This window comes from Ranitomeya imitator, chromosome 5 (genome assembly GCF_032444005.1).
Source record: "Ranitomeya imitator isolate aRanImi1 chromosome 5, aRanImi1.pri, whole genome shotgun sequence".
NCBI classification, from domain to species: Eukaryota; Metazoa; Chordata; class Amphibia; order Anura; family Dendrobatidae; genus Ranitomeya; species Ranitomeya imitator.
Window position 1 is genome coordinate 292,763,671 of NC_091286.1, and position 27,968 is coordinate 292,791,638.

The 27,968-nt window shown below is 45.5% G+C and overlaps 1 protein-coding gene across 2 annotated transcripts in view; it reads right to left on the minus strand.

The window, feature by feature from the left end:
- Nucleotides 1-27,968, minus strand: part of CEP57L1 (centrosomal protein 57 like 1) — a 43,604-nt gene that overhangs the window by 1,710 nt on the left and 13,926 nt on the right. The window contains exons 2-10 of one of the 2 annotated variants that reach the window (XM_069726238.1): nucleotides 26,253-26,433; nucleotides 25,052-25,228; nucleotides 14,111-14,232; nucleotides 13,715-13,813; nucleotides 12,366-12,443; nucleotides 5,230-5,322; nucleotides 4,071-4,154; nucleotides 3,757-3,992; nucleotides 1,449-1,593 (exon numbers count right to left, since the gene is read on the minus strand). In XM_069726238.1, coding sequence (XP_069582339.1) covers nucleotides 1,449-1,593; nucleotides 3,757-3,992; nucleotides 4,071-4,154; nucleotides 5,230-5,322; nucleotides 12,366-12,443; nucleotides 13,715-13,813; nucleotides 14,111-14,232; nucleotides 25,052-25,228; nucleotides 26,253-26,427 — 1,209 coding nt within the window. In that variant the 5' untranslated portion in view covers nucleotides 26,428-26,433. The remainder of the gene's footprint in view (nucleotides 1-1,448; nucleotides 1,594-3,756; nucleotides 3,993-4,070; nucleotides 4,155-5,229; nucleotides 5,323-12,365; nucleotides 12,444-13,714; nucleotides 13,814-14,110; nucleotides 14,233-25,051; nucleotides 25,229-26,252; nucleotides 26,434-27,968) is intronic. The other variant, XM_069726240.1, reaches the window with a different exon arrangement.

A 27,968-nucleotide genomic window follows, 5' to 3' on the forward strand; every position in this document is an offset into this window, starting at 1 on the left:
GGACGGGGATAAGGAGCCATGCAGACAAGGATGGGAATAAGGAGCCATGCAGACAAGGATGGGAATAAGGAGCCATGCAGACAAGGATGGGAATAAGGAGTCACCTACACAAGGATAGGGATAAGGAGCAATGCAGACAAGGATGGGGATAAGGAGCCATGCATACAAGGACGGGGATAAGGAGCCATGCAGACAAGGATGGGAATAAGGAGCCATGCAGACAAGGATGGGAATAAGGAGCCATGCAGACAAGGATGGGAATAAGGAGCCATGCAGACAAGGATGGGAATAAGGAGCCACGCAGACAAGGATGGGAATAAGGAGCCACGCAGACAAGGATGGGAATAAGGAGCCATGCATACAAGGATGGGAATAAGGAGCCACGCAGACAAGGATGGGAATAAGGAGCCACGCAGACAAGGATGGGGATAAGGAGCCATGCAGACAAGGATGGGGATAAGGAGCCATGCAGACAAGGATGGGAATAAGGAGCCATGCAGACAAGGATGGGAATAAGGAGCCATGCAGACAAGGATGGGAATAAGGAGCCATGCAGACAAGGATGGGAATAAGGAGCCATGCAGACAAGGATGGGGATAAGGAACCATGCATACCAAGCTTATACTCAAGTCAATAAGATTTCCCATTTTTTTGTGGCAAAATTAGGCGCCTCGGCTTACACTTGGGTCGGCTTATACACGAGTATATACGGTACTTGTCTGCTTTCCTTTCTTAGATCGAGTTCTCACAATGAGTTTTTGATGCTGCATATTTTCAGTAAGCAAAAAAATTTCAGCGTCTTACAGTTCCAGCAAAGTGGATGGAATTTATAGAAATGTCATGCAAACTACATTTTTTTTTTACATAGCATAAACTGACTTGTAGTGCATTATTAAATTCGACAACTATTCAAGAATACACTGAGTTTCACGTGTGAATTTTCTGCATAGAATTGCATTAGATGCGGGAAATCTGCAAATAGGAAAAGGCATAAGTTTTTAGTGCGTTTCCAGTGCAGATAAGCACTAAAAACCGAACATAACTGTGTCAATAAAGCTTTGTCAAGGCCAAATACAGGAAGTAATAAAAACAAAGCAGCTTTAAAAGAAAAAAGAAAATCCCCAGCATCAAAAATTCGATAACCTAATTTATTTAATAGATGCAGAAAATCTGCACCATCAAAGCCTCAGCAAATGCTCATTGGGGGAAAACAGCCCAAACTGAAGGCTTACAGACATGCCTGTATTCTATAGTTCATGATCTTTGTTCTGATGTTTGTAACCCTGAATGAACCCTTCCTGAATGAAGCTAGATATGACAGCTATAATGAGGAGAACTGCAGGTCTGCACTATTTTTGTGCATGTATAAAAATTTGATATAATTTAGAAAATATTATCGTCACAAAGATTGCATAATGAGTAGAAAAAAAATCTATGTAATTTCTCACATTTGCTTGATGCCTTTTAAGCTTGAGAATTTGGTCACTTTTCGTTTCCATCTGTTTGACGAGACAATCCATTTCACGCTCTAAATCTTCACGTAAATCATTGTCCTTTGTATCATTTATCTGTTTCAGCAGCTCTTGATAGTCACTTAAAAGGGAAACAAATATAATGACAAGATGAGTCACCATCTTATTACAACACATTACATTTCAGACTGAAAGGGTTATCCCCAAAATATTCATTCATCTCCTTACCATAGGATATTACTGATCTCAGGGGGTCCAACCACAGATGGGGGCACTGGAACCCGGGAAGAGGTACACATGAGTGACCTTCGCTCCGTTATTTATGGGACCGCTGGCAATAGCCATGAGCTGTTGTGCTTTCCTCAACAATCCAACAGACAGAGGAGATGGAGCATGCTCTGCTCCTTTCAAAATGGGGCCCTGTAGAACCCAGTTCCTGGGTTTCAGACCCCTAGCGGACAGACCCCCCCAAGGGATCAGGAAGTTATCAGCACCATGGTAATGGGAAAAGTCTGAATTTTGGACAAGCAGCATGAATCGATGAACCCTTTCCATCAGCTGTCAACAGTTAAAGGGGTGTTTCTATTTTAGAAAACCCTAGTATTCCAGCTGCAGTTTGTTTAAAGAAAACAAAAAATGTATTTCCTCACCAACCCCAGGTCCAATGCGGAGTCTCTGCCATTGCAATCGGGGTCTGCTATTGTCTGCAGCGCTGACGTCCCTTGAATAACATTGCAGCCAATAACAGCTACCCGAGCCCCGCTGAGCTCACCAATTGGCTGCATCGCTGTTGAAGTGATGTCAGTGCTGCAGGCAAAAAGAAACACCAGAACAGCAATACAGACTCTACACTGGACCCAGGGAGGGTGAGGAAAGAACACTTTACCTTGGTTGATGAGATCCGTCTTGTGGTTGTTGTTTAATCTTTATTTTCAGTTAATGATATGCTCGTACTCTGGGGTGACGTGTGTGTGTGTGTGTGTGTGTGTGTGTGTGTGTGTGAGAGAGTGTGAGTGTGTGTGTGTGTGTATATATGTGTGTGTGTGTGTGTGTGTGTGTGTGTGTGTGTGTGTGAGAGAGAGTGTGAGTGTGTGTGTGTGAGTGTGTGTGTGTGTGCGTGCATCATGTGGTGCTCTGCTTAGATATTCGTCAGTATGGCTTCTGACAGGTCACCGATCCCTCAGTCACCTGCCCCCTAGTTTACATACTTAATATAATATGTTTTGAAAATAATGTCACATTCAGAAAGCAGGTGCTGGCAAAAAAATTATCTCAAAATGGCACTGCCGGCGCCATTTTGCTAGAGGAAAAACAAAAATGGTCTCCAATAAGATGCCGCTGGCAGCGCCTGCGCAGTAGCAACTATTGGATAGCCGATACATGCTACTGCGCAGGCGGCGCCATTTTGAGAGAGAATTTTATTTTTCTGAATACATGTATATCACCAAATAAAATAATTACATGGGCATTAAAGATGTGATAATGGTACAGCGCAGGCGCCACCCCCTGCTTGCTCAATTTAATATTCTTTCTTTGAAAACATATTATATTCAGTATGTAAAATAGGGGCAGATCACAGGGATCAGTGACCGGTCATAAGCCATTGTGAGGCAGTGACCCCTGTTACAGCTAGGGGTGCTGTATGTGCTCCTCTGGTTACGCATTGAGGTGCCTATGATGTTCCATGGAAGTTAATGAACTTTGTGGTCTCCCACGGTAACTGGACGAAGTGAGGTCTGGCGTGTTTAGAGACTGCAACTTAATGTCATGCTATGTGAGTAGAGACATGATACGGCGCACAGACTAGTCAGAGGAGGACTGGCCGGTGTAGTGTCTGAAAAGTGATTGAAGCCGTGTACTATGAATTATATGTGTGTGATGTGTAACATGGTGGTTTATGATGCCTAGATAAACCACATGGACTGTTTAATGGAGAAAATCATGCCTGTGTGACTGAGTCCCGTTGCTAAGTGAGTGTCTCCCAACACATGCAGTATGCGCCATCTTACACCATGCAGATGAATACATAATCAAACACCACATGAAGCCCCCCACAGGCCACCCCGGACCATGAGCACATCATTAACTGAAAATAAAGATTACATAACAACCACAAGACGGATTTCATCAACCAAGGTATCATTTTATTGAGTATAACGGCGCCGACCTGACACTGTCTGTAGGTTACTGTGCACAATCCTGCTGACATGTTCCCTTTAAGTACCACTAAAGCAATTAAATGGATTGTTGGCTTTTTTTTTTTTACAGTTCATACGGTACTCACAAACTCATTTGCTCTAGCTCGCCCTGGAGATCCAGCAGTAAATCGGACAGGCTGTCCCCTGTACAGTGTGCAGCGTACATTACTGAAGTTCTGTTGGCTCCGAGGCTACTAGGACATGGCTTGTGTCCTGCAGATCTGGAGCGCTGCGTGGCCACTGCTGGGCTCTGACTTCGATGCTTCATCATGTGAAGAACACTCTGAACATTTGCGCTGAGGGAATGGCTTGTACTGGTAGACTTTACAAGAGAAAGAATTGATGGTCCTTAGTACAAAGCAGAATATCAACTTCCGAAAACGGAAAAAACAGCCCTCACCTTTCCGGCTACAAATGGTAGATCTCCTGCCTTCACAGAAATCTTCGGTTCCAATGTACTACTTTTACTTTCAGCAGGTTTCTTCTACACAAAATAAAAATGCATTTTTTTTATAAGCAACAGTAGATCTAGTCTATATCATAAAGGATCTGTTAGATCTCCTGATTCGTCTTTTTTGATAAACACTTGTTTTCCTTGTAAGAAAACATTTTGGGTCACATTTAACTCCTTTATCCAGTCTCTCTTTAATGATTCCTTAAAATTACTAGCCGTCAGTCACCAGTGAGGGAGGTGGCGTGGATATGCAAAACCAGTGGGCAGGACGTTTCACTGAGCCTTTTTGCCACACCAAGGGTGCACCGATCACAATTCATTTCAGTTTCTGAAGAGCAGAGTCATTTACTAGAACACTAAAGATAATAATAATAATAATAATAATAATAATAATTTTATTTATATAGCGCCAACATATTCCGCAGCGCTTTACAAATTATAGAGGGGACTTGTACAGACAATAGACATTACAGCATAACAGAAATACAGTTCAAAACAGATACCAGGAGGAGTGAGGGCCCTGCTCGCAAGCTTACAAACTATGAGGAAAAGGGGAGACACGAGAGGTGGATGGTAACAATTGCTTTAGTTATTCGGACCGGCCATAGTGTAAGGCTCAGGTGCTTTTGTTTGTGTTTTTTTCCCCATCTCCTAGACCCTATCCCAATATGTAGGTGTAATAATATTAGCAAATACCTCCAATTAGAAAAGTAGTATAGTTCTTCTGATTTGCTATGCCACTTACCCCATGTGCAGAACATTGCAGTAACTTACAGTAGATACTTATGATTATGACCACTAACAACTAACTATATGAATGAATCAGAAGAACTATACTACATTTCAAATTGGAGGTACTGTATTTGCCAATATAATTATTACTCCTATTACATCCTGGGATAGATCTTGGAGATGGGAATACCCTTTTAATCTCAGAATCCATGTATGTCTAGGAATTTTAGGTGTAAAATGGTGTGCAGCGGTAGTCGTTTTCATTACTGCCACAGGAAGAGGTCACTGAATTTCATGGACAATCATGTAAAGACTCCGCTGGTGGCACTTCCAAAAGGTTGGCCATGTTTAACAGTTTTTTGTTTTTTTTTACCTGCACAGGCTTCTTTTTCTTTACCTTCTTTTGGGAGGTATTTTCAGCAGATGCAGATGCCAGTATTGGATTCACTTCGGGGACAGTTTCCAGCTAAAAATCAGATAATTCTTGTTATATTACGACCTCCAACATTATCATTTTAATCAAGCTGTTTTGAGAAAAGCCGTTGGAAATCACCTCATGGTCTACTTGGTCTCTTGCCTGGTGACTTGGAGGAAGAGTTTGACCAGTTTTTCACGTTTCTATTTCCCTGCACATTCAATTCAGGTTCTCTAGAGTCTTATTCCCATATATTAGAGGAATTAATGCAAAACATATATATATCAAAGCCCCAAGCCTTCTTCATAGCATGCAGATTACGGTATGTCAGCTAAGTCAGATAGCAGTGACTGGAGCTTGCTCTGATCGCCGCAGTTTAGCAGTCTAAAAGATGTCATTGCCGAGGCAAACCGGCTCCCATTGACTGGCCGCAACGCAGGGCATCAATGGGATAATATGGCAAACAGGGTCCAGCTGAAGTTACCCATAATTGCCAACTCCTCCAGTGAAGCTCAGCCACAGGCTGAACCCCACATACCATCTGCAATTGCACTATACACTGCAACACTGTGATATTAGGATGTATATTATGAGTGATCAAACCATCATAGGTTCAAGATAATAATAAATATATACAGTTATATGAAAAAGTTTGGGCACCCCTATTAATCTTAAGCTTAATGTTTTGTAAAAATTGTTTTTTTTTTTTGCAACATCTATTTCAGTTTCATATATCTAATAACTGTTGGACACAGTAATGTTTCTGCCTTGAAATGAGGTTTATTGTACTAACAGAAAATGTGCAATCTGCATTCAAACAAAATTTGACAGGTGCATAAGTATGGGCACCCTTACCATTTTCTTGTTTTAAATACTCCTACCTACTTTTTACTGACTTACTAAAGCACTTTTTTTGGTTTTCTAACCTCATTGAGCTTTGAACTTCATAGCCAGGTGTATGCAATCATGAGAAAAGCTACTTAAAGTGGCCACTTGCAAGTTGCTCTCCTGTTTGAGGGTATGTGCACACGTCAGGATTTTTTCCTGGCAAAATCCTGAGAATTCTGCCAGAAATCCGCGTGCTTTTTTCGCGCGGATTTCTCGTGGAATTTGCGCTGATTTTTAGCTTTTTTTTAAATTATTTTCCGGAATGTCCTTTTTGATAGGAAATCCACAGGAAATCCGCAGAAAATCTGGAAAAAGATAGAGCATGTCCGGATTTTTTGCGGTATGCGTTTTTTTTGCGGAAAAAAACGCTAACATATGCACAAAAATGCGGAATGCATTCTAAAAGATAGGATGCATAATGTTAGCGCTTTTTTACCGGATTTATAGCGAAATTCCGCAAAAAAAACCGCTAAAAATCCTGACGTGTGCACATACCCTAAATCTTCCATGAAGAGTGGCATCATGGGTTCCTCAAAACAACTTTCTAAACAAAAGATTATTCAACATAGTTGTTCAGGGGAAGGATACAAAAAGCTGTCTCAGAGATTTAACCTGTCAATTTCCACTGTGAGGAACACAGTAAGGAAATGGAAGAACACAGGTAGAGTTCTTGTTAAGGCCAGAAGTGGCAGGCCAAGAAAAACATCAGAAAGGCAGAGAAGAAGAAAGGTGAGATCAGTCAAGGACAATCCTCAGACCACCTCCAGAGAGCTGCAGCATCAACTTGCTGCAGATGGTGTCACTGTGCATCGGTCAACTATACAACGCACTTTGCACAAGAAGAAGCTGTATGGGAGAGTGATGCGAAAGAAGCAATTTCTGCAAGCACGCCACAAACAGAGTCGGCTGAGGTATGCAAAATCACATTTGGAGAAGCCAATGTCTTTTTGGAAGAAGGTCCTGTAGACTGATGAAACCAAGATTGAGTTGTTTGGTCATACAAAAATGCGTTATGCATGGCGGCCAAATAACACAGCATTCCAAGAAAAACACTTGCTACCCACAGTAAAATTTGGTGGAGGTCCCATCATGCTTTGGGGCTGTGTGGCCAATGCCGGCACCGGGAATCTTGTTAAAGTTGAGGGATGCATGGATTCCTCTCAGTATCAGCAGATTCTTGACAATAATGTTCATGAATCAGTGACAAAGTTGAAATTACGCAGGGGATGGATCTTTCAGCAAGATAATGATCCAAAACACCAATCCAAATTTACTCAGGCATTCATGCAGAGGAACAATTACACTGTTCTGGAATGGCCATCCCAGTCCTCAGACCTGAATATCATTGAACATCTGAGGGATCATTTGAAGAGGGCTGTCCATGCTCGGCGACCATCAAACTTAACTGAACTGGGATTGTTTTGTTAAGAGGAATGGCCAAAAACACCTTCATCCAGAATCCAAGAACTCATTAAAAGCTACAGGAAGCGACTAGAGGCTGTTATTTTTGCAAAAGAAGGATCTATTAAATATTAATGTCACTTTTCTGGTGGGGTGCCCATACTTATGCACCTGTCAAATTTTGTTTGAATGCAGATTGCACAGTTTCTGTTAGTACAATAAACCTCATTTCAAGGCAGAAACATTACTGTGTCCAACAGTTATTAGATATATGAAACTGAAATAGCTGTTGCAAAAAAAACTATTTTTTCTCTCTTCAAAAATATAGAAAAAAAAAAAAAAAAAAGGAATTTCCTATTCACCACTAAAATAATAATAAAAAAACCGCTATAATAATATTTGTGTCAATCTAAGGCTACTTTCACACTAGCGTCGGAATCTCCCCGTCGCAATGCGTCGGGCAGAGATTCCGACGCTAGCGTTTAACGCACTGCACAACGGAGGCAGCGGATGCATTTCTCCGGCGCATCCGCTGCCCCATTGTGAGGTGCGGAGAGGTGGGGGCGGAGTTCCGGCCACGCATGCGCGGTCGGAAAAAGCGGTCCGTCAGGAGCAAAAAACATTACATGTAGCGTTTTTTGCTCCCGACGGTCCGCCAAAGCACGACGCATCCGTCGCACGACGGATGCGACGTGTGGCAATCCGTCGCAATGCGTAGTCAATACAAGTCTATGGGGAAAAAACGCATCCTGCAAGCACTTTTGCAGGATGCGTTTTTTCTGCAAAACGACGCATTGTGACGGATTGCAGTTAACGCTAGTGTGAAAGTAGCCTAAATCGTATTGACCTGGACAGGTTATTACCGTATATACTCGAGTATAATCCGACCCGAGTATAAGCCGACCCCCCTAATTTTGCCACAAAAAACTGGGAAAACTTATTGACTCGAGTATAAGCCTAGGGTGGAAAATGCAGCAGCTACCAGTGAATTTAAAAAGTAAAAATAGATGCTCCATACCGTTCATTATTGCCCCATAGCTGTGCCATATAGTGCTCTGCACCGTTCATTATTGCCCCATAGATGTACCATAGAAAGCTGTGCCATATAGTGCTCTGTGTCGTTCATTATTGCCCCATAGATGTGCCATATAGTGCTCTGCACCGTTCATTCCTGCCCCATAGCTGTGCCGTATAGTGCTCTGCGCCGTTCAGTATTGCCCCATAGCTGTGGCATATAGTGCTCTGCACCGTTCATTATTGCCCCATAGCTGTGCCATATAGTGCTCTGCACCGTTCATTATTGCCCCATAGCTGCCATATAGTGCTCTGCACCGTTCATTATTGCCCCATAGCTGCCATATAGTGCTCTGCGCCATTCAGTATTGCCCCATAGCTGTGCCATATAGTGCTCTGCGCCGTTCAGTATTGCCCCATAGCTGCCATATAGTGCTCTGCGCCGTTCATTACTGCCCCATAGCTGTGCCATATAGTGCTCTGCGCCGTTCATTATTGCCCCATAGCTGCCATATAGTGCTCTGCACCGTTCATTATTGCCCCATAGATGTACCATAGAAAGCTGTGCCATATAGTGCTCTGTGCCGTTCATTATTGCCCCATAGATGTGCCATATAGTGCTCTGCACCGTTCATTCCTGCCCCATAGCTGTGCCATATAGTGCTCTGCACCGTTCATTATTGCCCCATAGCTGTGCCATATAGTGTTCTGCACCGTTCATTATTGCCCCATAGCTGCCATATAGTGCTCTGCACCGTTCATTATTGCCCCATAGCTGTGCCGTATAGTGCTCTGCACCGTTCATTATTGCCCCATAGCTGTGCCGTATAGTGCTCTGCACCGTTCATTATTGCCCCATAGCTGTGCCATATAGCGCTCTGCGCCGTTCATTATTGCCCCATAGCTGTGCCGTATAGTGCTCTGCGCCGTTCAGTATTGCCCCATAGCTGTGGCATATAGTGCTCTGCACCGTTCATTATTGCCCCATAGCTGCGCCATATAGTGCTCTGCACCGTTCATTATTGCCCCATAGCTGCCATATAGTGCTCTGCACCGTTCATTATTGCCCCATAGCTGCCATATAGTGCTCTGCGCCGTTCATTATTGCCCCATAGCTGCCATATAGTGCTCTGCACCGTTCATTATTGCCCCATAGCTGTGCCATATAGTGCTCTGCCCCGTTCATTATTGCCCCATAGCTGTGCCATATAGTGCTCTGCACCGTTCATTATTGCCCCATAGCTGCCATATAGTGCTCTGCGCCGTTCATTATTGCCCCATAGCTGTGCCATATAGTGCTCTGCGCCGTTCATTATTGCCCCATAGCTGCCATATAGTGCTCTGCACCGTTCATTATTGCCCCATAGCTGTGCCATATAGTGCTCTGCGCCGTTCATTATTGCCCCATAGCTGTGCCATATAGTGCTCTGCGCCGTTCATTACTGCCCCATAGCTGTGCCATATTGTGCTCTGCACCGTTCATTATTGTCCCATAGCTGTGCCATATAGTGCTCTGAACCATTCATTATTGCCCCATAGCTGTGCCACTGCTGCTGCTGCTGCAATATAAAAAAAAAATGCCATACTCACCTCGCTGCTTGCAGCTCCCAGCGTCTCGTCCCGGCGTCTCTCTGCACTGACTGATCAGGCAGAGGGCGCCGCGCACACTATATGCGTCATCGCACCCTCTGACCTGCACAGTCAGTGCGGAGAGACGCCGGGAAGACAGTGCGGCGCCTGGCGTGTGGAACGGGGATAGGTAAATATGACATACTTACCTAGTCCCGGCAATCCTGGCGCTCCCCCTGCCATCCCACGGTCTTCGGTCAGCCTCTTCCTCTATCAGCGGTCACCGGCACCGCTGATTAGAGAAATGAATATGTGGCTCCACCCCTATGGGAGGTGGAGCCGCATATTCAGTTTTCTAATGAGCGGTCCCACGTGACCGCTGAAGAGGGGAAGAGCTGCAGCACTGAAGACCGTGGGACGGCAGGGGGAGCGCCAGGATCGCCGGGACTAGGTAAGTATGCCTCAGCGCCCTCTCCCCCTCACCCGCCGACCCCACCGCTACCGTGACTCGAGTATAAGCCGAGAGGGGCACTTTCAGCCCAAAAATTTGGGCTGAAAATCTCGGCTTATACTCGAGTGTATACGGTAGGTTGTTTTTACCAAACAAAATATAATGATTGTGGATTTGTGTCACACTTGGAATTTTTACCCATTTTTTCAGTGCTTTGATTGGTAAAATGTATTGTAGTATTGAATGACACACTCCTCACACAACAAAACAACCCGGATATGGCTATGCTGACAAAAAAAAAAAAGTAATGGCTCTTGAAACAAGGGGGAGAGAAAGCGAAAAGTGAAAAAAATCACCCAGGTCCTTAAAGGGTTATAAACAAAACATGACTCAATATTCTCAGGTTCCTTTAGCTGAAATTAACTACAGTATATACTTGAGTATAAGCCGACCCGAGTATAAGCCGAGACCCCTAATTTTGCCACAAAAAACTGGGAAAACTTAATTACTCGAGTATAAGCCTAGGGTGGAAAATGCAGCAGCTACCGGTAAATTTCAAAAATAAAAATAGATACCAATAAAAGTAAAATTAATTGAGACATCAGTAGGTTAAGTGTTTTTGAATATCCATATTGAATCAGGAGCCCCATATAATGCTCCATACAGCTCATGATGGCCCCATAAGATGCTCCATATGAAAATATGCCCCATATAATGATGCACAAATGCTGATTATGGCCCATAAGATGCTCCATACAGATATTTGCCCCATATAATGCTGCACATGGCCCCATAAGATGCTCCAGACACATTTGCCCCGTATAATGCTGCACAAATGCGGATTATAGCCCCATAAGATGCTCCATACAGATATTTGCCCCATATAATGCTGCACATGGCCCATAAGATGCTCCATACAGATATTTGCCCCATATAATGCTGCATACAGACATTTGCCCCATATGCCGTTGCTGCGATTAAAAAAGTAAAAATAAAAAAAATGACACACTCACCTCTCAGGCCCCCGGCACTTGCTATAGTCACCTGCTCCCCGTTCCACCATCGATGCCGCTGTTCAGGCAGAAGGCGGCACGCACACTAATCGCGTCACCGCGCCCTCTGACCTGAGCATCACTGCAGAGGATGGGGAAGATGCAACGGCAGCTGTGGAATGGGGAGCAGGTGAATATGCCCCCGTTATACTCACCTGCTCCTGGCGCTGTGCAGTCCCTGGCTCTCCGGCGCCGGCAGCTTCTTCCTGTACTGGGCAGTCATAGTTACCGCTCATTACAGTAATGAATATGCGGCTCCACCCCTATGGGAGAAGAGTGGGGTCCATATTCATTACTGTAATGAGCGGTACTATGTGACCGCTCACTACAGGAAGAAGCTGCCGGCACCGGAGAACCAGGGACATCCAGGGACCGCACCAGGAGCAGGTGAGTATTATTACACAGCTCCGCTCCCCCTCCCCTGCTGACCCCTGGGTATGACTCGAGTATAAGCCGAGAGGGGCAATTTCAGCCTAAAAAAATGGACTGAAATTCTCGGCTTATACAGTACTTGAGTATATACGGTAAGTGTCCCTGAGCTCTGCTCCTAGAATGGTTTGATGCAGCCATAAAACCCCAGTCTTTGTATATTTTCCAGTTTGCTTTAAGTGTTGCAATCTGAACCTAGAAGATCTGACAAAAATATCCCAAATTACTCTCATATTTTACTGTGCGCATGAAGAATGACTACTAAAAATGAGCCTATTGATTTCACTAACCTGGAATACTTTGTCCTGCAGTAATTTTCGATGTTTTTCCTCTGCATGTAATTTTTCCTCTAGTTGATGAATTTTACTCTGAAGGGATAAAATGGTTTTCTGCATCAAACTCTACATGCAGCAACACATTTATTCTGCTAATGTGCAATTAGTTTGCATCTTAGATTATTACTGCACACATTGAATGTAATATTATACCAATATGAGCGAGAGGTGAAAAATATTTTAGATTTCAAGCCACATCCTGAGCCGCACTACAGATTTAAAGGGAATTTGTAACCCCATTTGAGAGCAGCATGATGTAAGGACAGAGACCCAAATTCCAGCAATGTAGCACTTGCCTGGCTACTTACTGCAGTTTTCACCTGCTGCAGATCTGTTGGTTCTCTGTATAGACACGCCCCCAACACTAATTGGCAGTTTTCTGTGAACACTGTCCAATCAGTGGTGTGGGTGGGGTTATACAGTGCCCATGAATATGGAGGACTACAGGACAGCAGCTTTACTAGTCCTCTAGTGACAATCTCCTGCTTACTTGATCAAAACCGGAGCAAACAGTCCAGTAAGTGACATCACCAGAATTAGGATCTCGGTCTCTAAATTATGCTGCTCTCAGATTAGGTGAATAGAGATGAACCAATAAATTGAATTCCACTCATATTTTACAAAAATCCACATTTGCCAAAATGCAGATTTATTGTAATTGACGTATGTGCAAGATTCAGCAAAAACTGCAGTTGTTGGCCCTCATTTTTCTGAGCCATAACAGGCCATCAAAAAGTAAACAAATCATTATACTTCCCTTACCACTCACATCTCCGGCCCCTCTGCACTCATGAGGTCACCTTCGGGTCTTTCGAGTGACATGGCGCTCAGGAGAGTGCCTCCCAAGCCCAAGAAAAATCACAGCACAATACCATTGACCTCCCGCACACCTGAGCAGAACCCTTCCTAGGCTATTTGATACCCGGAAGTTCTGCACAGTGTGAGAGAACAGAAAATACCAACACGAGCGGCAGCGAATCAGACGATGTGATAAGGACCATGTGGGTGGCGGTGAGTATCGGAGGGATCAGAAAAATGGACGGGGAGTATAACAATTTTTTTTTTACATATTATGTTTTTTCATGTTCTGGGGTCTGGAGAGAAACCAGACGATATAAAGGGACATTAAACTTTACTAGAATAACTCGCCCTCCAAAGAAAATGCCCAAGAGAAACCGTGCGAACAGGTGAATTCAAATTTTGCATGATCTGCTCATCTCTACTGGTGACAGATTCCCTTAATAATCTAATTAAGAATTAGTGCAGTGTGACAAAAAATATTACAATATATCCAGATGTCTTACTTCTGCAATCTGCTGAGTGGCTGTGAGTCGGAGACATTCTTTTTCTAATAACTCAAGTTTTTCCAGCTTGTCCTGTATATTGTCTTTCTTTAGAAAAGCCTATGGATACATGGAAAAAGGCCATTTAAATGTAACTGTTCTCATCTCTACAGAGCGAGTATGTCTAGGTGAGTAACTATCTGCACAGAACAGGTCCGATTTTCTTGATTACTGCGATTATAATTACAGTGCATGAATAATGAGTTAATATTAGCACAAGAGACATCCCGAGGGTTACGTAGAGAATGGGATACACACAGGCATATTATATACACACACACTTAGGAAACTCACATTAATTCCCCTCTGTACCATTACATTTATATTAGATGTAACTGATGTTACATGCAAAGGTACCTGCTGATCCATAATGGTATTCTTATCCACTTCCGCATGCAGAATCATTTTCCTCATATAGCATAACTGCTTCTCGAAAAGCAAGCAACGTTCTTCAGCTGCATTTAGCTGGGTTATTACATCTAATATTGTGAAAAGAAACAATGGCAAATAATTTAGGAAGAATCAACATGGGAGAATCTTAAGGTGCTCCTTGACTCCACTGCAACATCTTTACAAAGAACCCCCAATTACCACCATTTCTTACACTGCTGTCCTGTAATGGGCTACTAGCCCTCACCACCCTTCCAAAAGACAAGTACAAACGCACTCTTAGGCTAGGTTCACATTGCGTTAGGGCAGTCCGTTTAGCGCATAGCGCTACGGACTGCGCTAACGCAATGTCCCAAAAGGGATCGCGTTTGCCGATCCCGTTAGCGCAGATACCCGGTCTGCGCTAGCGAGGAACGGACCTCGGATGCTGCAAGCAGCATCCGCGGTCCGTCCGAAACTAACGGGACATCGCTAGCGCGTGCCGAAAATTGCATGCGCTAGCGATGCACTAGAGATCCGTTAGCACATTGCCGTCAATTGGTGCGCTAACGGATTCGTTGCATGGCGTTAATTGCGACAATTTCGCCATGTAACGGAGTCCGCTAGCGTTAACCCATTAACGCAATGTGAACCGGCCGGGTTCAGAGTGGTGTATTTCATGGTTCATATTTGGGTTGCAATGCCCAGACTGGGACTCCTGACCCAAACATGCAGCATCGAAAACACACATCAAGCTGTAAATTTGGAGACCGGTCATAGAAGTCCAGCAGGCCAAATACGGACTGGGAAATACACTAAAGATGGATTCAGATGGGTGTAACTGCTATATTCCCACCTTACAATGTAGATGTATGATTGGACTACTTGCCAAATTTTTTGCAGTCTGATAAACTAATACACAAGAACTGAAGAGGCATGCTATATAGCTACAGTTGAGTACTCTAGGACATACACTGAGTATCTGGGCTTAGTCCAAAGTCTAGAACAGTGCTCCCTACCCATTATGTGTAATTTATAAACAAAAATGGTGTCCTCTCATGCAAGGGCACAAGGGTCTCAGCTACCTCTACTCCTATGATAACTATGCCTTTTTTTTTTTTAAATCAAAATTCTGAGACATGTTTTGACTCCATGTATAGTTAAGTCCATATATATTTGGACAGAGACAACATTTTTCTAATTTTGGTTATAGACATTACCACAATGAATTTTAAGCAAAACAATTTAGATGCAGTTGAAGTTCAGACTTTCAGCTTTCATTTGAGGTGTGATGTAGCGATGTCCTTGCTGTGCAGTGACTAGGCAGTGACCCATATAAAGTTCAAATAAAGTCTTGTTTATTTCACAGCATACTCACAAACCGAAAACATAAGCAACAAGTCCTTCAGTATGCAGCCGGGAAAAATAACAGTCCACAATCCGCTGCTGTGAGCGTATTACACCACCGTGTACGCTGGGGTGTCAGGCTTTTCAGGCTCTGCCAGGCCCGTGTTGCTCCACAGGGAAAGAGCTCCTCATAAGCCTCCTGCTAGGTCTGACTCCCAGACCAGACTGACACACCCAAACTCTCTTGCAGGGTTTTTTTTTTTCTTTCCTCCAGATTCTATGGCCATGGGCCACTATAAGACCTGGGCTGGAGGAAACGGACTGGCCCCACTACCTTCCTGCAGTCCGTTTCAAAAATAAAAGCCCATACCGGGTTTTCCTGAATAATTTCTGGGTCAAATAACTTGATCCAGTTCACACTCACTTTTATTCTTCCCTGTGTCTCACAGGCAAACCTGCTGTGAGCACAGGGCACTCCAGCGGATCTAATATGCTTCTAAGCACATCCTGGGGGATACATAGCGACCCTCGCATATGACACCGGTCACTGCCTTACAGAGGGTATCCACATTAAAATTGGATGAAGGGTTTAGGAGTTTCAGCTCCTTAACATGTGCCACCCTGTTTTTAAAGGGACCAAAAGTAATTGGACAGATTCAATTATTTTAAATGAAATGTTCATTTCTAGTACTTGGTTGAAAACCCTTTGTTGGCAATGACTGCCTGAAGTCTTGAACTCATGGACATCACCAGACGCTGTGTTTCCTCCTTTTTGATTCTCTGCCAGGCCTTCACTGTGGTGGTTTTCAGTTGCTGTTTGTTTGTGGGCCTTTCTGTCTGAAGTTTAGTCTTTAACAAGTGAAATAGGGATTTTTTTGTTACTCACCGTAAAATCCTTTTCTCCGAGACGCTCATTGTGGGACACAGGACTGTGGGTGTATGCTTCTGCCGCCAGGAGACTGACACTAAGTAAAGGTGAAGAAAAGTTAGCTCCTCTTCCATCGTATACACCCTGACACTGGCTACCAGAGACTCCAGTTTGGTGCAAAAAGCAGTAGGAGAACAAAACACAAAAAATAATATAACAGCATAAATACAGAAAACTTATGTCTAGAAAAGATCCTACTGACTAATGTAATCAGATATAACCAAAGCAGCCATAAGGCTACCAGGGAGGGAGCTGTGTCCCCCAATGAGCGTCTCGGAGAAAAGGATTTTACGGTGAGTAACACAAAAATCCCTATTTCTCCTTCGCCTCATTGGGGGACACAGGACTGTGGGATGTCCTAAAGCAGTCCCTGGGTGGGAAATATAACTCACCAGTAAAAGACATCCAGATAATGGTTGTCTATAAATGCGCCACTGCCGCTTGAAGAATCCTTCTACCCAGACTTGCATCAGCAGAGATCTGGGAGTGGACATTATAATGTTTGACAAACGTACGCAGACTAGACCAGGTCGCAGCCTTGCAAACCTGTTCTGCTGAGGCCTGGTGCCGAATGGCCCAGGAAGCCCCCACTGCTCTAGTCGAATGAGCCTTCATTCCGGCCGGAACCATCACGCCCATGGTGCGATAGGCCTCTTGAATGGTCGCCCTTATCCACCTGGCCAGGGTAGATTTTGAAGCCGCGCATCCCTTCCTGCGACCCTCCGGAAGGACAAACAGAGCATCTGTCTGGCAAAAAGGAGCCGTTCGGGAAACGTACCTCCTCAGAGCCCTCACCAGATCCAACGTATGGAGATCTTTTTCTACACGGTGCGTAGGTGCCGGACAAAAAGAGGGCAGAACAATATCTTCATTGATGTGGAATGATGAAACAACCTTCGGCAAAATGGACGGTGCTGGTCTGAGCACTACCTTGTCCTGATGAAAACGCAAAAAGGGGGTACGACAGGAAAGGGCTGCCAGCTCCGATACCCGCCTTATGGACGTTATTGCCACTAAAAATACGACTTTCCAAGAAAGAAACATCAAAGAAACATCTTGAAGAGGCTCAAAAGGAGCGTCCTGTAAAGCCCTTAAGACCAGATTAAGGTCCCAAGCTTCCAAAGGAGTCTTAAAAGGAGGGACCTTATGAGCGACTCCCTGGAAAAAAGTCCTGACCTGACGATTAGTCGCAATCTTGCACTGAAAAAGGACTGATAAAGCCGAAATCTGCCTTTTAAGGGTACTTGGAGCAAGCCCAGAATCCAGGCCTGCTTGAAGGAAGGCTAGAATGTTTGGAACGGAAAAAGGCAGAGGAGGCAGCCCGCGCTCTCTACACCAGGAAAGGAAAACCTTCCAAGTGTGATAATAAATCCTGGCCGAAACGGACTTACGTGCACTGATCATGGTATCAGCTACTTCTTGAGAAAACCCTGCCTGAGTTAAAACCCAAGATTCAACGGCCAGGCCGTCAAACGTAGGACCCCCGAGTTCTGGTGGTAGATCGGCCCTTGAGATAGAAGATCCGGCCGATCGGGGAGCTGCCATGGAACCCCGGCGAGAAGTTGTACCAGGTCTGCATACCAGGTCCGTCGTGGCCAATCCGGGGCGATCAGGATAGCCGGTACTCTGTCTGATTTGATCTTCTTGATTACCCTCGGGAGCAGTGCCAGAGGAGGGAACAGATAAGAGAGATGAAATTGATTCCAAGACAGTACCAGCGCATCCATGGCGATTGCCTGGGGGTCACGGTACCGAGACAAAACTGGGCACCTTGGCATTCACCTTGGACGCCATTAGATCCACGTCCGGAGTCCCCCAAAGATGACATATCTGCAAAAATACCTCGGGATGGAGAGACCATTCCCCGGAGGCTAGACCCTGACGGCTTAGGAAATCTGCCGCCCAGTTTTCTTCGCCCGGAATGTGGACTGCTGAGATCACAGAGTGATTTCTCTCTGCCCAGAGTAGAATTTGTTTTACCTCCTGCATGGCTGCCTTGCTGCGGGTGCCCCCCTGGTGATTTATGTAGGCTACCGCTGTGGCGTTGTCCGATTGAATTCGGACAGGGCGACCCGCCAGAAGATGGTGGAAATGTAACAAGGCTAGTCGAACTGCTCGAATCTCTAAGATATTGATGGGGAGATCTGATTCCCGAGGAGACCAGCGTCCCTGAGTTGTGTGGTGAAAAAACACCGCTCCCCAACCCAGGAGACTGGCATCTGTGGTAACCACTAGCCAAGTGGTTGGGGGAAAGGGCTTCCCCCTGAGTAGAGATGAGCTGTTTAGCCACCAAGAGAGGGCCTGCCTGACCTGGAGAGACAACCGAAATCTGCAGTTGAGAGAGGATTTCTGTTCCACACTGCTAGGATTGCTTGTTGGAGGGGTCGAAGATGAAGCTGCGCAAACGGAACCGCCTCTATAGTTGCAACCATCTTTCCTAACACCCTCATGTCGGACCGAGTCGTATGAGAGTACGGTTGTTGAAGATTCCTCACTTCCCGCCGAAGGGCTAGGACCTTGTCCTGGGGAAGGATTGATAGGACTTGAGAGGTGTCGAAGATCATGCCTAAAAATGAGATCTTCCAAGACGGCTGAAGGGATGACTTCTTAAATTTACCAGCCAACCTAGACGAGAAAGGGTGTCCAGAGTGATGCCGACATTTTCCCTGCAAGATTGAAAAGTCGGTCCCTTGATCAGCAGATCGTCTAGGTATGGCAAGACAACTATACCTCGGGAGTGCAGAATGGACACCACAGTTGACATGACTTTTGTGAACACCCTGGGAGCGGAGGCCAGCCCAAAGGGTAATGCCGTGAACTGGAAGTGTAAATTGTTCACGGCAAACCGGAGAAATCTTTGATGAGGCGGAAAGATGGGAATATGTAGATAAGCATCCTGAATGTCTACTGAGGCCAAAAACTCTCCTTTTTCCAGAGAGGCGATGACTGACCGGAGAGACTCCATTCGAAAGTGACGAACGCGGACGAACCTGTTTAAGAGTTTGAGATCTAGGATAGGCCTCACTGCTCCGTCCTTTTTGGGTACTACAAAGAGATTGGAATAAAAGCCCTGAAACCTTTCCTCCCTTGGAACAGGAGAAATGACACCGCTGATACGAAGGGACTCTACGGAATTGAACAGGCTTTGACGGAGAGACTCGGACCTGGGAAGATGGGATGGGAAGAACCGGGGAGGAGGCAGCCGAACCAGCTCTATTTTGTACCCTGATGATACGAGCTCTCCAACCCAACGGTCGTGGATTACCTGAAGCCAGACCTGGCGAAATAAAAGTAGACGTCTGCCTACTTTGTTGGAGACACCCAGAGGAGGCTGGATCTAGTAGACTGGGACGCATTCTTCCCCCCTGGCTGGCCGTATAAGAGATCCGACCGTCTCGGTCCTGATTGGGTCGACCCTGCGCAGGAGAGCCTGATGCTGGGGCCCATCTAACATTGCGAAAGGTTCTAAAACGGGCCTGAAATTGGCGACGAAAAGGCTGTCTAGACCTCTGCTGAGGAAGTTACTCTTCCCTCCTGTGGAGTCAGAAAGGAGCTGATCCAGCTTCTCTCCGAACAAACGAACACCCTGATACAACCCTACCGTAAGTGATTTTTTAGAGGTAGAATTAGCACGCCAGGATCTTAACCATAGGGCCCTTCTGATAGCAATAGCATTAGCCGCAGCCGAAGAAGCACAATCTGCTGCATCTAGGGATGATCTAGGTTGGTACACAAAATGAGAATGCTTGGTCTGGGGGAAATTGTGTGTAAATGGGTTAGTAACTGGCTTAGTGATAGAAAGCAGAGGGTGGTTATAAATGGTAGTGTCTCTAACTGGGTCGCTGTGACCAGTGGGGTACCGCAGGGGTCAGTATTGGGACCTGTTCTCTTCAACATATTCATTAATGATCTGGTAGAAGGTTTACACAGTAAAATATCGATATTTGCAGATGATACAAAACTATGTAAAGCAGTTAATACAAGAGAAGATAGTATTCTGCTACAGATGGATCTGGATAAGTTGGAAACTTGGGCTGAAAGGTGGCAGATGAGGTTTAACAATGATAAATGTAAGGTTATACACATGGGAAGAAGGAATCAATGTCACCATTACACACTGAATGGGAAACCACTGGGTAAATCTGACAGGGAGAAGGACTTGGGGATCCTAGTTAATGATAAACTTACCTGGAGCAGCCAGTGCCAGGCAGCAGCTGCCAAGGCAAACAGGATCATGGGGTGCATTAAAAGAGGTCTGGATACACATGATGAGAGCATTATACTGCCTCTGTACAAATCCCTAGTTAGACCGCACATGGAGTACTGTGTCCAGTTTTGGGCACCGGTGCTCAGGAAGGATATAATGGAACTAGAGAGAGTACAAAGGAGGGCAACAAAATTAATAAAGGGGATGGGAGAAATACAATACCCAGATAGATTAGCGAAATTAGGATTATTTAGTCTAGAAAAAAGACGACTGAGGGGCGATCTAATAACCATGTATAAGTATATAAGGGGACAATACAAATATCTCGCTGAGGATCTGTTTATACCAAGGAAGGTGACGGGCACAAGGGGGCATTCTTTGCGTCTGGAGGAGAGAAGGTTTTTCCACCAACATAGAAGAGGATTCTTAACTGTTAGGGCAGTGAGAATCTGGAATTGCTTGCCTGAGGAGGTGGTGATGGCGAACTCAGTCGAGGGGTTCAAGAGAGGCCTGGATGTCTTCCTGGAGCAGAACAATATTGTATCATACAATTAGGTTCTGTAGAAGGACGTAGATCTGGGGATTTATTATGATGGAATATAGGCTGAACTGGATGGACAAATGTCTTTTTTCGGCCTTACTAACTATGTTACTATGTTAATCAGATAGCTACCAGCCAGTGCTACCTGAGATGACATTTCCGCCAATTCTGCTGACAAATTACCTTCTTGAAGAGCCTTTGATAACGACTCTGACCAAGATATCATAGCCTTGGCAACCCAAGTTGCCGCGAAGGAAGGAAAAAGTGCCGAACTTGAGGCCTCAAAGACGGAACGAGCGAAGCTCTCTATAAGACGATCCGTAGGATCCTTAATCGATGAGCCATTAGGGAGAGATAGCAACGTGTTAGAGGCTAAACGGGACACTGGAGGATCTACAGAAGGATTTTCTGCCCATTTACTACAAAGTTCAGTAGCAAAGGGATACCTAGCCTTCAGAGCTCTTTGCCCCGAAAAGCGCTTGTCCGGGTGCTCCCGGTTGCATCGAATCAGGTCCTCAAACTCAGGGTTAAAAAGAGACCTTATGATCTGAGGATGAGGCGAGCTCGTCCTCTATCCCCAAAAACTGATTGACAGCCTCAATTAGGCTATCTACAGACTCCTGAAACCCAGGATTCTCAAAATTAAGGGACCCTTCTGACTCGTAGTCAGTCTCAACTTCCCCGCTTTCTGCAGGGGAAGGAGAACGAGATACGGAACTCCAGGATGCGGAAGCACCTTAGGGCCTGGGCGACGCTGTGCGAATCCGCTTTCCATGCGTCTGTCTAGTGTGAGCGCGGCCCCTGCAGGCCGAAGGCTTCTGAGACCCCGAGGCCCTCTCCAAGACAGGTGGACTACCGGCCCTGACTGCCGGGGTCTGCACAGATTTGATCGCTTCCGTAAGGGATGCCATGGATTGCGACAAGGACGTGACCCATTCCGGCGGAGCTGCCCCAGCATCTGCTTGAGGGGCCGGAGCCGGAGAGATTGCTAGAGAGCTGGCAGGGGGGGCTCCTGGGCGCGTTCAGAGTCACAGGCCTCGCAGAGGCGATTACTTTGGGCGTGCGGAAAAGGGGCACGACAAGCTACACAACCGGTAAAAAGAACCGTGTGAGTTTTAACCCTTCTAGACATAGTGATCCGTAAAGCTATACCCAGGGCTAGAGACTGGGACAAAAAGAATGCTTCAGCCAGGTGGAGGGAGAAGCACTTACCCCAGTCCTGTGTCCCCACGAGTACAGCGATGGATCCTGAATGCACGATGCGGAGCCCAAATGAGCTGTCTTATATGCACAGCAGGCCTCAGGGGGGAGGGACCGCCAATCAACGATGCGGCCTGTAGCAGGCCCGAAGCCGGGGCCTCAATTTTTCCCTCTCTCATTCTGAGACAGGAAAAACCGGAACCGGAAGTGACGCGCCGGAGGGGGCGGGGCCTCACAGCTCGGTCTGCTGGACGGAAGTCCCAGGCTCCAGGAAGCTGCCCCACGCCCGCAGGAGGCCAGGCAAGGCCTGAGGCCTCTAGGGAGATAGCGGCGCCGCCGCTGCATCATACCGCCACAGTGCCGCTGTCCTAACGCCGCAGGGCCGGATCACGCTGCAGCGCCGCTGTCCTAACGCCGCAGCGCCGAATCACGCTGCAGCGCCGCTGTCCTAACGCCGCAGCGCCGGATCACACCACCCGAGAAGGAAACCTCAGCCAAGTCAAAAAAGGCACCGCACTCCCGGAGGACGCAGCAGCAGGTAATGCCAGGAGCCCCCCTTGTCACACCAGCGAAGGGGAAAAACAAATGACGGTGCAGGAACCCTATCTCCATTATCCCCAGGATAAGGAGAGGGACCGTCCACCACCCCAGCTAACACCGCCGAGCAGGGGCGTAGGAATCAGGGGGGAACACACGGACATCTACGGGCACCTGTACAGCCTGGAGTTTAGCTACCTCAGGGTGGTCAGGGCCAAGTCCGGTGAAGGATGCCACGTAGCGGGAAAGGATACGTGGAGAAAATCGCACGTACTTGCCCGTTGATGGTTTGGGGAGATCGGACCCTCAAAAAGATCCGTCGCCCCCTCAATCCAAAGATATTGAAAATCGGGTCCAAAGAATCCAGGACCCAGAGATGTGCCTCCTTGAGACACTAAGCATAAACTGGAGTCTCTGGTAGCCAGTGTCAGGGTGTATATACGATGGAGGAGGAGCTAACTTTTTTTCACGTTTACTTAGTGTCAGCCTCCTGGCGGCAGAAGCATACACCCACAGTCCTGTGTCCCCCAATGAGGCGAAGGAGAAATGCATGCTCAATTGGGTTGAGATCAGGTGACTGACTTGGCCTTTCAAGAATATTTCACTTCTTTGCTTTAATAAACTCCAGGGTTGCTTTGGCTTTATGTTTTGGGTCATCGTCCATCAGTGGTATGAAACGACGACCAATCAGTTTGGCTGCATTTGGCTGGATCTGAGCACACAGTATGGCTCTGAATACCTCAGAATTAATTTGGCTGCTTCTGTCCTGTGTCACATCATCAATAAACACTAGTGACCCAGTGCCACTGGCAGCCATGCATGCCCAAGCCATCACACTGCCTCCGCCGTGTTTTACAGATGATGTGGTAGGCTTTGGCTCATGAGCTGTACCACACCTTCGCCATACTTTTCTCTTTCCATCATTCTGGTAGAGGTTGATCTTGGTTTCATCTGTCCAAAGAATGTTCTTCCAGAACTGTGCTGGCTTTTTTAGATGTTTTTTTTTAGCAAAGTCCAGTCTAGCCTTTTTATTCTTGATGCTTATGAGTGGTTTGCACCGTGCAGTGAACCCTTTGTACTTATTTTCATGCAGTCTTCTCTCTATGGTAGATTTGGATATTGATACGCCTACCTCCTGGAGAGTGTTGGTCACTTGGTTGGCTGTTGTGAAGGGGTTTCTCTTCACCATGGAGATTATTCTGTGATCATCCACCATTGTTGTCTTCCGTGAGCGTCCAGGTCTTTTTGCATTGATGAGTTCACCAGTGCTTTCTTTCTTTCTCAGGATGTACCAAACTGTAGATTTTGCCACTCCTAATATTGTAGCAATTTCTCGGATGGGTTTTTTCTGTTTTTGCAGCTTAAGGATGGCTTGTTTCACCTGCATGGAGAGCTCCTTTGACTGCATGTTTACTTCACAGCAAAACCTTCCAAATGCAAGCACCACACCTCAAATCAACTCCAGGCCTTTTATCTTCTTAATTGAGAATGACATAATGAGGGGATTGCCCACACCTGTCCATGAAATAGCTTTGGAGTCAATTGTCCAATTACTTTTGGTCCCTTTAAAAACAGGGTGGCACATGTTAAGGAGCTGAAACTCCTAAACCCTTCATCCAATTTTAATGTGGATACCCTCAAATGAAAGCTGAAAGTCTGAACTTCAACTGCATCTGAATTGTTCTGTTTAAAATTCATTGTGGTAATGTCTATAACCAAAATTTGAAAAATGACTGAAGAGTACCTCTGTTGCTGAACATTTAGAAGTATCTAAAGGTAGCATACTATGTAATCCATGAGTGTAGAGATGAACGAATCGCCTTGTGCAACCCTGGTCCAGGCCAGTGGTCTTTGGTTGTACATAGGAGCTGCATGAATTTCCTTACCCACCGGGATCAGCTTATGATTTGCTGTGCTGGCCAGTCGTCACCTGTACACTGTATGTTGCATAGATGACGTCACACCAGGTCAGTGAATCAAACACTGCGGAGAATCAGGACGCTCAAGAACTTCACGCAGCTCCTATCCATAGTCAGCACGGATCTTGACCATGATTGCGTGCAACGATCTGCCCATCTCTACATGCGAGCCTTGTTGACCTTGTATGAACTAACTCATATCTAATACATTTTAATCTCAAGAAACCTCCTCACTGAATATAGAACTTACCACTTTTATGCATTACGGCTTCATGCTGAGCAGAGTCGGTCTTTTCTTTGCTAAACCAAACCTTTTTATGCTCCACTGTCTCCACAGGTAAGCTTGGTAAGTGGTTAGGGGCTTTAGACTTTTCTAGTTCCAGCCGGGAAATCTTCTCCTGAAGAGTCTTCAGTGCGGACACTAGAGCTGTTTTGTTAAAAAGTCAAATAGTTCAACTTCTCGTCATAAAAATGGGATCATTTAAAAAGAACCAAAAAATAACATAATGATGTACAAATAAATGCTATATTATGTGTATGGAGAAATGGAAGTTGGTCACACATAGATTACATTAATGGCACCAGAACTTCCAATTTCAGTGGTACCGGTCTACCATCTAATGTCTATTGAGGCCTACCGACTATCCCCAACAAGGAGATGATAGAGAAGTGAAGCATCAGGCTCTTGGATTTCAACATACCCAATCTTTTAGCTTTCAGGAGAGATAACCCACGGCTACAAGAGTCTGGCTGTAGCTTAAAGTACCGTCACACTCAGCAACTTTGCAAAGAGAACGACAACGATCCGTGACGTTGCAGCGTCCTGGATAGCGATCTCGTTGTGTTTGACACGCAGCAGCGATCTGGATCCCGCTGTGACATCGCTGGTCGGAGCTAGAGGTCCAGAACTTTATTTCGTCGCCAGGTCGACGTGTATCGTCATGTTTGACAGCAAAAGCAACGACGCCAGCAACGAGCACAGGGCCCCTAGATGTGTGTCGGATCGGTACACTCCGGCTGTTTGACATGGAGCTAACAACCAGCGAGAACGAGAAGTGAGTCGCCGTTACGTCACTGGATCGCTCCTGCATCGTTCTGGAGTTGCTGCGTTTGACGTCTCTACAGCGACCTAAACAGCAACGCTCCAGCGATCTAGTTTAGGTCGGCTCGTTGTCTATATCGCTGCAGCGTCGCTGAGTGTGACGGTACCTTTAGTCCCCTCTTTCCATGCAGATTACATGCAAACTCAGCCACCAGTGTGTGTAGAAGCCAGGAGAGATGGCAATCAGATGTCTATGTGGCACGTGCCTGATCAGCTAATGTGCATGGCTAGCCTTAGCAATGTAGCAGACATTACCTAGCACATGTAGATGTCAAGGAGACTTAGCAAATGGCTCTTTTTGCATAATAAAGAGCAGAAAATCCCATCTTTTGTAAACCTCTGGTTTTACCTGAGCTGTTTGGAGCCTCCAGTATATCATATGGCTGAGGACTGTGGTGATGTAAACCAGAGGATATCATTTTTCTTGAAGATGAAGATTTTGACTCAAGAAGATCCGAAATTGGAATAGAATTAGGAGGGTAGCAAAAGCTGGCTAGGTAACTGTCCTTCAGCACAGAATCCATTTTAGGCTATAAATAAAGCAAATGAAAAATTAAAATAGAAATAATGGATTAATAAAAAAAAAAAAAAAAAAAAAAAAAAGGTAAAAGGCATGATTGCAGTCAGGCATACATTTTTCTGAAACGCTCCGACATTGCAGATAAGGTATAGTTTAAAGAACCTTCTCACTGCACTGCTCTAGCTGATTGAAAGTACCACCATTGTGTGCTTAGCTGGAGACCTGTCAGTCACCTGGGAAGAATCTGCCTTCAAACCCTATCTTATTGATGCTGTCCGTGGTTTCAGCAGCACGAATCAGCTGCCAGGTTCCCTTTAAAAAGGACCTGTCGCTTCTTTAGACACGATTGTTTTTTTTTGTTTTTTTTTCAAGAGAATCTGTCAGCAGGTTTTTGCTCTGTTATCTGAGAGCAGCATGATGAAAGGACAGAAACAATGTGTCACGTACGGTGTTGCTTGCTGTAATTTTCAGAGAATCCCTGTTTTGTCTGCTGCAGATCTAGCAGTTCTCTGTATAATCCCACTCACACTGCTGATTGGCAGCTTTCTGCCTATGCACAATCAGTGGTGTGGGTACATAGAGCAGGAGGATTACATGGCAGCAGGGTTACTAGTCCTGTAGTGATAATCTCCTGCATCTATAATATGCATTACATGGTTTTATTTAGTCACATACATTTTTTTTTTTACATAACAAATGTATATGACTAAATAAAACAATTTAATGCGTATTATAGATGTGATCATGCTGCAGCACCGCTGCCTGTCTGCTGAATGTGATTTTTTTCTCTCTCTCATATATATATATAATATTCAGTATGTAAACTAGAGGCAGGTCACTGAGTAGGGATTGGTGTGACCTGTCAGCAGTCTTCATCATGAATAGCTAATCAGAGCACCACATGAAGACCCCCACAGGCTGCCCCAGACCACAAGCATATCATTAACTCAAAACTGACAACCACAAGACAGATTTCATCAACCCAGGTATCATTGTAATCAGTATAACGGCGCCGACCTGACACTGTCTGAGGTTACTGTGCACAATCCTGCTGACAGGCTGCCTTTAAAACAGTCAGAGACCTGACAGGCTTCTTTTAAATGTGCCAACAACCTCTCTCTTATCAATATAAGAAAAAGTTGGATACCCAGCTATTAAACCTGGCTCACAGCTTCCACAATATTCTCACCAAATTATAAAATTTGCAGGTGACAGAATGGGATCATGGGATATCACACTGCAAGGCATCTGCTCACAGTCAAAAAGAACAGAATTAAAAAAAAAACATGTTATAAAAGGGGTTGTCCGGCCTTAGGCTACAAGTGTGCTTGGAGACTTGTGACTCGTCCACACTGCATGGTTAGAATTCTCCGGTGCCGGCACCAGGAGTGTTGAGCGCGTCACAAGTTTGTGATTTGCATACATGCGTCACATGTCGACTAGACAACGGCCTCGCTCAGTACAAGTGTATTGAGGGAGCAATACAAGTTTAGTCGGAATGTGGCCACAAGTACACAAGCTGCACACTTGCAGTGGTCACATGAC